General features: G+C 43.6%; 1 protein-coding gene across 5 annotated transcripts in view; it reads right to left on the bottom strand.

Moving 5' to 3' along the window:
- Window positions 1-11,563, bottom strand: part of PRKCZ (protein kinase C zeta) — a 205,985-nt gene that overhangs the window by 11,648 nt on the left and 182,774 nt on the right. For all 5 annotated transcript variants that reach the window (XM_018553107.1, XM_018553108.1, XM_018553109.1 and 2 more), the window contains 2 exons: window positions 9,412-9,491; window positions 8,229-8,318 (listed from right to left, as the gene is read on the bottom strand). In XM_018553107.1, the coding sequence (XP_018408609.1) occupies window positions 8,229-8,318; window positions 9,412-9,491 (170 nt within the window). The remainder of the gene's footprint in view (window positions 1-8,228; window positions 8,319-9,411; window positions 9,492-11,563) is intronic.

The following is an 11,563-nucleotide window of genomic DNA, read 5'->3' as shown; positions in this document are numbered from 1 at the left end:
ATTTTGCTCATTTTTCCACTCTTAAGCTTCCTGAATAGCAATTTATAAAGAAACATTGAAAGGAATTGATCAAATCTGGAGCAGCTGCCCATGGCAACCAATCCGCTTCTATCTTTCATTTTCAAACAACTGAACAAACTAAAGAGAGAAGCTGATTGGTTGCCATGGACAACTGCTCCAGATTTGATAAATTCCCCCCATTGTGCAGCATTCTATGGCATTCAGAATGCAGCAGCTTGTACTGGGCAGATCAATCTGTTTTTTCCCTGTATGGTTTGGTATGGGTCTCTGACCATTACAAATCAGCCCTACAGGGGTTAAGTAAACGTCCCTGATGCCAGGAAAGCCGGGAATGTGTGGAACACGACCTGGAAACTTGAGCAGGTTGCAGCTTAGAGGCATTGGCAGAAATTACAGTAACCTCTGTTACATTGCAATGGCTGGCCAGAATTCAATATCCAAAAATAAAAACTGGATGTACAAAAGGGAAGCACGGTCCCAGCAAGATAACCTGCAGATCAGGAACTCCGTAAACATTCGCTCTCCTCGGTGTATGCTGCTCCCACTTTAATTGGCAATTGCTGCAGAAACATGGAATGCATCTCCCTCTAGAGCTGGGAACTGATGCAGCAACAATGGATTCCTGGGAAAATGTTATCAGCGGCAATGTGATGAAAGGTATCGGCGCTCTGTGATCAGACCTTCCTGCTGCTGTCATCTAGTTTGGTGGAAACTACTGTGCAAAGTTACATTGTCTGCAACTGTGGCCTTTCTCAGCACTGGGAAGCTGAGCCCGTCAACAATCATTGCGCTGCTAGTGTTACTTTATATCCACACGACTCTGCTCAATATATAATATATACCTCAACTCTGTGTATAAGATGACGATACAAAAGTACTAGGCATCGGCCCCAATCGGAACTAACCGTGGGCAGCACAGAAGCTGCACATTGAGGGCTTCTCTCAAATAGATATTTTTGCTTTTCCCATCTGGACGGTTGTGGTTAACCCAGTGCCGCAGCTTTAGAGGAAGGGGATCATGTGGCTGCTGAGAAGAGTCACCAGACTGTGTAGTTTAATGCATACTCATCCTATCCTTATCGCCATACTCAGAGTGTATCTAAACTCAAGGACAAAGATGTACTATATGGCAGCTTACCAATCCTTCAATGATGTGGCTGCTTTAGTTTTATTTTCAACTGGTGATCCTGCCAGGAATACACCATGTCCTGCGCTCCCTCACTGCACTGAGTCTATGGAGGAGCAGTGTTGTCACCCCAGGACAGGAAGTATGTTAGGACTACAGATCAACTCTCTTCATCTCCATAACATGGGGGGGGGTGTTCTATAGACTACAGTGATAACCGGATACAATGTAACTGATAACAGACAGCACAAAAGTTTTCAGCTGATGAGATTTCTGGCCGAATAAACAGGAACTTTTTTTGCACCAATCGAACAAATATAACAAAACACTTTCAATGATATATATAAAAGAGCAAAACGGAGCAAATAAGAGAGGTTCATTGTTGGGGTTTACATAGAGTTTAAGTAGCAGACTGTACAGCCCCTGCTGCATATAAAGAGGGCGGCTCGTTCTTCTGACAGCAGCTTTCCGGTTTTCATTCTCACGATAACATTCATATAACATAGTTGGTGATAGAAGTTAGGAGGTTCATATGAAGCGCGACACCCTCTCCCTGTTCACTCTGCTGCTCGCAGTGCCACATGATCACCTCGGTCCGTTTACATTTTTGTGGTGTGTTGCATTAAGGCAGATGAATAGTAAGCCAACAAACATCACAAGTGACCCTTTTTGATGGGGATGCACCGATACCAGTCTTTTGGCATTGAGTACCGATATTTTTTTTACTGTACTCACTGATACTGAGTACTGGTGCCGTGTGAACCGATTATCAGGAATTCGGGCAGCAGATCATGACCCGTCGACCGGTGTCCCGATTGCCTGTAAAGCCGGTTTTCTAGTGAACAAACACCGGCTTTACTTGCCGAGGCTACCTGGCTTTCTGACCAATCAGGAAGCTGGGTGGCGAGTCATGAGGTGCCGTCCAGCTTCCTGATTGGTCAGGAAGCCAGGCTGCCTAGCAACAACTGAAGTTGGTTTCCTAGCCAACCAGGAAGCTGAAGTGTACTGAAGTGTAACTAGGTTCTAGTGGTCAGGATATGAAGGAGATTCTGATCTGCAGGCCTAGATACATGGAATAGAAACACAGTGTAGGGCCTAACCTTGGTGTACATCATATACAGTAACCTTCACAGGAAAGGCCTCATTCTAACATGCTCTAACCTATAAAATAGAAGTCTTCAATAAAAGTCACTTCTGATCAAGACGAGTTACATTTCTGATGTTTTGTAAATATTTTTATGCATGTGAAAAAAATTAAGCCCCATCACATTTCTTCTTCTTTCTATACAATATCTGAATACAAACAGCAGCATTATAAAATCAGCTTTGAAGCCGTATGAAGACTTTGCCAGAGTAATGGCGAGGAGACCTTAGCGAAACAAAACACTAAAACAGACTCGGCGAACAACGTGGCTCATAGATGTGTTATGCCGTTGGTGGCCACCAGGTGTCACTTTATTACCACAGAACAAAGCTGCTGCTTCAAACAACAAATGGCCAGCTGCCGTTATTCCACCATTTACATACAATCATCATAAATAGATATATAATCAATATTATCCAGTGACTGAAACCCTGAACAATCAGCTGAGGGTGAGCGGATCCCTGAAAATTGTAATGTGTCATTTAATGCCACAAGTGTTCTATATGGTGGATTCAGGTGAGAGGGAGATTTCTGGTCAGCTGGCCAGACATATAGATCATTTATTTATGGAAATTATTTATCAAAATGGATCTCACGGACACACTTTTTGTAATACGGGACTCTTTGGCTCTGGTCCTCAAAGCTCCCAATCTTGCACAATTTGTCTATTTACTTCACAGACTCAAAAGGTGAGAAAATTAGTGTTACCCTCTTAGGCTCACCATAAACATTACAATCTGATTGTACAATCTCCTTTAGATCTGCCAACAACTAATTAGTGCAAGCAGGGGTGTCCCTAGTGTTTTCGCCGCCTGAGGCAGCGAGGGGGAGGAGGTGGGGTTGGGGCGCGGTGGTGCACGCCATCCGGTGGGAGGGGGATAATGTGTTCCACTCACCTCCTGCCAACCAGTGAAGTCACTGGGTGCTAGGAACTGAGCGGGACGCCTGCCAGAGTGTCCCAGATTGCCCGACTCAGCAACCTGGGACACTCTGGCTGGAAAGGTGGTGGAGGGAAAACACTGCATACATTGTGCAGCAGAGTGGCCATGCCATTGTGCCTGCCGCCCTCCCCCAGGTGACCCAAAGAGATGCCACCTCCGGCTGCCTCTTTATATGGATGGTCCTGAGTGCAAGGGCTTGCCCGATTGGATAGTTCAGGCTATGCCCCAGTATTGAAGAAAACACATATTGTTATACTGGTTCTATTCTTCTGCTGCAGTAAAAATGGATCAAACCCGCAGCAGAGTCCATTGAAAGGCATTTTTGATTATTTCTCTAATTGATGAATCTTCTGGTCTATTGGTCACTTAGAACTGGGAAACGCCTGAGCTGTGGGTGGCAGATTGCGGTGATTGAAAGCCGGTAAAAAGCTCCAAAAATGCCTGTTTTGCTTTCTTTCTATAAATAGGAGCAGAAGAAATGATTCACAACGTGCACACGCTATTCCATGACCAAGCCTCTGCTGCCTCCTGCTGAATGTTTTGTGGACTCGCGCCTTGCAATTCCACACTCCGGGACCTCTGCCGAGAGCAGTGATTGTGGCGGCTGCTTTAATCAGAGGGAATCATGTTGTGAGGTCTCAGGTAGTGTTAAGTGATTTCAATCAGCCATTCCTTTGCTTTCATGTGGATGGATGTAAACCAGTAAATTACAGCAGAAAGGGCTTTGATTAGGGTCCTGCGTCTTGTGGAAAGCTAATGGGATTATTTATTGTCGATAAAATTCTAATTAACGGCTTAAAGTGACACTCCAGTCAAAATGGAAAATTGAGTCTAGAAATGCAAACAGGGAGCCCCCTCCTTTCACATCAAAGTTCCCCCTCTCACACTAGAAGTCCCCCTTCACATTAGAGTCCCCTCCTTTCAGATCAGAGCCCCCCCCCCTCACATCACAAGCCCCCCTTAAAACCAGAATCCCTGCTTTACATCAAGAACCTTCTTCACATCAGAATCCAGCTTAACCTAGAAGGAGTCGTCTTCTTTCACAACAGAGTCTCCCCTCTCATACTAGGAACACTGTTCTTGAAATCAGAGACACCGTCCACTCAGAGTCCTCTCTTTCATATCAGAGTCCTCCCCTTTTACATCAGGAGCCCCTTCATATCAGAAGGGTACCTGTTCCACAGAAAAGGCATGACATTGTGCCAAAATTTCGAAGTACCCCTGAGGAAGCCAAATAGAACCCTGGTTAAGAAAGGCTTCTCCAAGCTACCAAACACCCTTTTATTATCCGTGCCTTCTCTTGTTCCTGGATCACTTTCTGACACAAAGAAATATCTCATATAGGTCTTCCTATCAGCAGTATGCAATCCCCAGACACTGGAATACCACCAATACTACAACCAGAAAGGAATGGATTCAGAAACTCTGTCTAATAATGAGACTAGAAAAGCGAAGAGCTCAGGTGCAGGATAAATATACTTTCTACAATTATATTCAATATAGAGACACACCAAACCATGCACTGGCAAAACTTCATCCACCCCTACTCCACCTTCTTCTCTTTCCCACTTACTTATTCCATAGCATCCCATCTACGCAGTTATCCCCCCACACCCCCAAATTACTATCACCCATCCTACTTTAATAAACAAATGAACTCATAGGTGGTGGTGGTGGGGAGCAGTTCACCTCCATGAATGAGCCCTTGTTGGGCAAAACAGGTCAGGGAGTGAGGATTGCAGGTGGGTTTTAATCAGATTTTTCCACCTGGAAACACAATGTTTTAGACTGAACATGATGGGCAACATTTGTTTCTTGCTATGTGGTGGACTGTGAGTAGAGAAAGGCTTCAGGAGCTGTGCCTGCACATGTGGGAAACGGATATCCAAGAGTAAGCTTTTGAAACGGTAGTGTTTTTTGGATTTTTGACTTGCAGCTTGGCTGCTGCTGAAGGGTGCAAGTGTAGCTGTCCGTTCCTACTTGTAAGAAGATACAGCAGGAGTTTTAGCCACGAGAGGCTGCTGGGGGGGGTCAGGATGGTTTTGTTGATGAGCTGTAGGTTCAGTCCTCTGCCCATCTGAAGCTGTGTTGGTGCAATAAGCCAGTTGTGAGGAACCCAGACAGACCTGGAAAGATACAATGTGAAGTGCAGCAACACCATAAAAAAAGGTGAAGGTCAGCTGGAGGATATGCCAAGCACAAGGGCTTAGCCTCTGGGGGGTGACCAGAGTACCTGAATTTAGAGGTGGCAAAGTACACAAAGACTCATTTAGATGTGCATACTTTAATGCAGAAGGCTTACCAGAGGAGTTGGCTGACCTCTAGCATTGAGCCTTGTGGGTTGCATGGGAGGTAGGCTCAGAATGCCTATGTGTACTGATTACTACAGTGGATGAAAAACAGAGTGGGATTCCTCTTCCCCCACCATGGACCTCCTGCACTTAGGCAGAAGCACATTACAGCCTATCGTTGCCAATGACAATGTCAGCAGCAGTTCCGAAGAGAGACCTCATCCCTCATACGGTAGCCAGATGCTCCTAGAATGCCTTGTCAGCATCCCAAGCATGCAGCCATACTGCCCTGCACATTTGTAAAGACATCAACCCCATGCAAGACTTAAGCTTAAAAGCTGCTGACAAGCCATCACAACTAAAACACAAGGACCCTACAGCAGTGATGGAGGGATCCTCAGAGAGCATACAACCATTCTGAGATGGTTTGGCAGATTAAAGCTAATGCCAACACAGGATGAAGAGTCACACCAGTTAATTCAAACTGGGATTTTAGGAGGTAACATAACTGTCTATCAGTGACATCCATAAAGGTAAGCATGCCGTCCACCCACTTGGTGGTCTGTCTCTTAAGGTTCTACTGCTAAGATGGTGGTACTCTCCCACAGTTGGAAAGTACCACAGATTTATGAATTCCCTTGCAAAGAGAAAACGTCCTGACACACTCAGGAGGGGCCCAGGAACCTTCAGTGTGTTTCAAATAGTCAATAGAAAAATAGCTGATGATCCAGGAAGGTCTTTGTAGTTGTAGGAGCTCTAACAGAGCCAAGACCCTAGACCAGTAGGCTGATACTCCAAGTACAGGGTAGAGTGAACTACATTTATAAGGATTAGAGTCAGTTGTGGGAGACTGTGCTGACCTGAAAACAGCCTCACCAGACAGACTGTTGGATCTCTAAATCTGAACCTGAGACAATAAAAAGGACCAAGGAGGCCCCTTAAGCTATAGGGCTTAGGATGTTCAGAGCCACACTGTGCAGGGGATGGTGCCGGAGCACACTTAATTAACCACTCTGGGCAGATACCTAAGTATTTGAACACAACAGATAAGAAGTGCAAAATGGACATGGAGGTCCCTATTGACATGAGGGAGGCCTCAGCTGCACCTGACAGAGCTGCATTAGGATCCGATAATAATGATCATATGACAATAGGAGTCCTGAATTCTGGATTACAGGTGTTGGTTTCTTCTAGGAATACCAGGTAAATGTCACTAGAGGGAGTGTGGGCTGAGGTCACCTGTGGCGGCGGGACTGTCCTCTGTATGCCTTTTCTAGGACATGTTGCATCCAGACAGTGGTAATACAACCAAGCTCATTGTGAAGTTAGGCTTCAAGTACTTACAGACCTGGGCAGCTGGTGCTGATGAGGGATTCAGACTGCCACAGATCACCAATTCACTGTAGGCAAACAATGAAAACCATAAAAAGACCTGAGAGCCACATGGTGCTTTAAGAACAGGAGCAACAGCGGAATCATGCTTTCTCCAAACTAAATGGTGGAAAAGAGATGACTTTAGAGTTTGACCCCTCAGCCTTAAACCTTACCATAGTAAACTCAGCAGGAAATGTAAAATGGGGCCCAATGGTGTGGTAGCTCCTGAGGCTTCACCCTACCGCTCTTACTGATTAAGTGAGTCTGCAGAGACTGGGTCACATCTAGAGCTGTGCCACGTCACTGGATTCAGAAAGCACTCTGCAGCTAACACGGTACACATAAGATCTGGAAAACAGCGCAATACAGAGCCCAGGACCCATACATCACATTCTAGGCAAGTCCCGCAATTTCCAGTCCACCGAGGTCCAGGCACTGCTTGGGACCAATTAAATTCAATGGCATTTTGCAGGAAAACAACACCCATCAACATGAGCCCTTAAGGTGACTGTTAAAACGAATGGCAAACACGCTCAACAACTCATAACTAGCTTTAAAGCAAGGTGCACATGGAATTTAAGTAGTTACACATTACTAAAGGAAGGCCTGCCTCATTTGTAAAATAAGGAAATGTCAGGGGTTGATCTGGAACTGATGGTGGGCCATTAACAATTCAAACCGTTCCATATACATGGGCCATCACATGTACTGGAGAGTCTGCAGGTCTGTTTTATAATGACATTGTATATATTAGCTCCTTGTTGATATAGGAGTAAAGAGAGACATTTTAAGTGGTTGGGAAGGGCCTGATGTACGCAAGGTATGTTATAAGAGGCAAGACGCAGAATCAATCCAAGTACTGCTAATGCCATTTAGGAATCATTACATCTCTCTTAACTGTAGTCTGATCTCCATGCTATTCACTGCAGAAGTGTTTATCTCACATATACTTCTCAATGGCACTACATTCCTTTTTCACATGATGTTGTGCTCTATTCTCCTTCCTCCTCCTCTAAGAGCCTTCAGTAGACATACAGTAGATGGAATAAGTGGCCTGCACATGTAAAGGCTCAGTAACTGGTGTTACCAGGACACCAAATAACCAAAAACAATATGAACCTATGCAACTACAGTTCTGGTGTACCACAGCTGTGCCTACATGGAAAGGAATACTCTTAAGCTAGATTGTGTTGCTTTATACAAGGCTCAATTTTCTGAATACAGTTTACCTTTAACATGCATACAACTTACACATCAATAAATAAGGAATCAGATCTAACAAGAATTACAATAAAAAGCATGCAGAGGCCAATAACTGTTCCTCATCTTACCGTATCCCAGTCTATGCTGCGGAAAAAGGTGTGTGACTTGATATCAGCAAATCCCGTCTGTAGCTGGCATCCCAGTCTGTCTTTTGGATCCTTCAGGGAAAAAGTTAGATTAAGGAGTTTAATTTACCAAGACATATCATGTACTAAACAGAAAAAGACACCTGGAATACTATAAGGTAGAAAGACTTCCAGTTTCCTCTCAATTCCAGTGACAATTGTAAAACTTTAGGTTTCCCCTCTTTTCCTGTCTTGGTGACAGAAAGACCTGATCCGAATGACCGTCTGAAAGGGCCTAAACTTCACCAGCAGGCTCGCAGCAAGAAAAAAACCAACAGAAAATAAGTTTTGGATGGAGTAAGCATATAGTAACTGCTGTGCTGACTGAATGGTGTACACAATGGACAATTACGGGGGAATGTAGTAAACTTTGTTTTGTTTTCTTTAAAATAATCAACAGATCTTAGTGAATTAAACTGAAGAAAGGCAAATCATTTACAGTATTGGCAAAACATAACTTTGCCATAAAATTGCTGCATTCTGATCTAATAGAGGCTCGAAATTCTGTCAGCAGTTGTTAAACTTGCCCACACACTAACACATCTGACCATTAGCCTGACAATAGATTCTAAAGGACAGATAATTATGTACAGATGGGAATAATTAGGTATTGGAGAAACTAACTAGCTGTGACTCATAGTAACCAGCAGAGCTGTGTGGACCATGGTGCACGCTTACAACATACTGTATCATGCTGTCCTCAAGATATGTGCAGATTATGGAAGGCACCAACACATCAATCCAGCTTCTAATTTTCCAGCAAATTACAGAAAAATTGTAGTTGAAGTAACAAAATGTTTAATTCTATGAACCAGTGAGATCAACTAAACATACACAGAACCTAAAAAGCCCCATCATCTGAACGATCAAGAATGGCTTGGGTAGTATGTTGCATACAACCTGATCCCATCCTGTGGCTACCATTATGTTAGAGACTGTGCCATTCACACCTGAGTGACTGCTGACATAAAAGCAAGAGATGTCTAGAGACTGTTTTCAGTCAGTCTGGGATGACTGACAGATTTGCCCTGTTTATGTAAAAGGTGGTCACATTGAACTATATATCTGAAAACCTTTTGAAGACCTCGTAAGAGACAGGTACTCATAAAACCAAAAATCAACGCACCTTGTTTAAAAACCCTTTTAATACATGGGAGGCTTTAACAGACAGGAACCTTGGGATCCGAATTGGCTTCTCTAGGATAACTGGTTACATGCAAAAAGAAAACAAAAAAAAACCCAAGTTATTAAGAAAAGTTCTGTAAATTTTATCTCTGAACACATTACACAGCAGACGGCTACATTTGCACCTCTGCATTTTAGTACAATGAGTTACCAAAAAATCTTTTTCTGCAGCATACACATTAAAGATTGTGGATCTAAAGGCACCTCAATTGCATTGAACAGCAACAGCAATTCTTAGAAGACAGAGGTGTAAATGTAGCCTAAAGAGTGACAAAATGTAACAGAACAATTTTATGCCATGATGTAAAGGCCTAGTTAAAAAGCAATGTCCTGCTCAGTTTACTTATTTCTGATTTGCTGCTATCATGACAGCTGAATAAAGACATAAGTCCAGTGGTATAAATCAAGACAACATTTCACTGTTGCAGCCATCAACACTGACAGATCCAGCTAGCAAAACATCTAAAAGTAAGCAGGATTTTGCTATATCTGCTTATATGCTTTTAACGTTTAAGCTCTACTCCATGGACCTCACCTTCTCTCTGGGCAAGCTCTCTCTATGCCACAAGGCAGCATCAATTGAGACGATACTGCCATTGATATTAATATAAGGTATGCCTAAATCAAGAACCTGTAGCAACAGAGGTGTCAACATAGTTAGTCCTCTGTTAGGGACCAGTTCTGTAGATAGAATTTGTCAGGTTAAGGATTGAGGGTGGTGAGGGAGGGTGGTGAGTGGGGTGGGGGTGCAGCAGTTCCGGGACATAAGTTTAAAGCTCAATTTTCCAGCAACTGACTTTTTCCTCAATAGCTTACCAGTCTTTAAGCATAAGTTGATATTTAAGGCCCCATGCACATTGGAATTATAATACATGAGACCAGGTGCATGTGGAGCTTATTTCTAAATACACTCGGAAGCATGTAATGCTTTGCTATGGTTCAATCCACACCTAGACGTTTAGCAGCATCTAGGTGGATTCAGTCTAGCTGCATTTACACAAACCAGAATTGTATGCAGCCTGGGACTATTCAACCCAGTTTTATGTGACTAAACACATGTAAAGATATGTAAATGCAGCTAAGAAACCCAGGAACATTTAAACACAGGAAAGGGTGGTCTGGGAGGCATAAACATTTTTCCCACAGGACAACTTCTCCTTGGTTATCACAGGAGACTTGTGTGCATGGGGCTTAAAGGGGTAGAAGATCTCAGGTACAAATTCTAAGCCCTCACACCCCTTTCCTAGCAGTTTCTGAAACAGTTGTAGTAACAGTAATAATGATAATATCCATAATGATATTTTGTATCAACACATCATTGTTAATATACCTGCAAACCTCCTTGTAGTGTTTTTTTGTAAAAACCCCAAACCTAAGCTGTCTTGTCGGTGTTTAGCTGAGATTCCTTTTTTTATAGCCTCCGGAAGATTGTAAAGCAATACAGATTTAGTTCCAGAGTGATGGCTAAGATACCAGGCAACCTTGAGAGCAAAAAACAAAAAAGGAGCGCCTCCATAGTGTAAAACGAATTTTAATGATAAAAACGCACAACTGTATTGTACTTACAAGAAGTCGGGAGTAAAAAGGCATGTAGAAAACAATGGGATGTCAAATCATCTAGCAGCGGACGTCTGAAAAGATGTGTAGCATCAGCGTCCACTGCTCCTGTGTGGTCTCGGTGGTCTCTTCGTTTTACACTATGGAGGCGCTCCTATTTGTTTTTTGTCTCTCAGATTGAAGGTCCTTTGACTTGTGGGAGCTGCCTCTTCAGTGTGTTCGTTACCATTTCAACTGGCCGATATTGCACGTGGAGGCGCCGGTATTGTTTCCTGACACTTAACCTTGAGAGCAGCCAAACAAAGTTGCTTGCTGTACAGAGCAAGTAAGCGAAAGTTGGGACTAACGATGGTTCTGTTGTGAATCTGATGCCAGCTTTTCATGACTGGAGACTTTAAAGAGCGTCAGTGTCAATGGCAACACTTTTCAATGAAACAGAACTGGATCTGTGCTACTGTCACATGCACACAGATTTTATATCTTTATTTGCCTTATCAGCCTCCCTACTCCCCCCCCCCCCCCTCTTCCCCCCCCCC

The sequence above is a fragment of the Nanorana parkeri genome, unplaced genomic scaffold, assembly GCF_000935625.1.
Source record: "Nanorana parkeri isolate BGI_ZX_2015 unplaced genomic scaffold, ASM93562v1 scaffold109, whole genome shotgun sequence".
In the NCBI taxonomy this organism is placed as follows: Eukaryota; Metazoa; Chordata; class Amphibia; order Anura; family Dicroglossidae; genus Nanorana; species Nanorana parkeri.
This window is presented reverse-complemented; position numbering and strand designations above follow the sequence as displayed.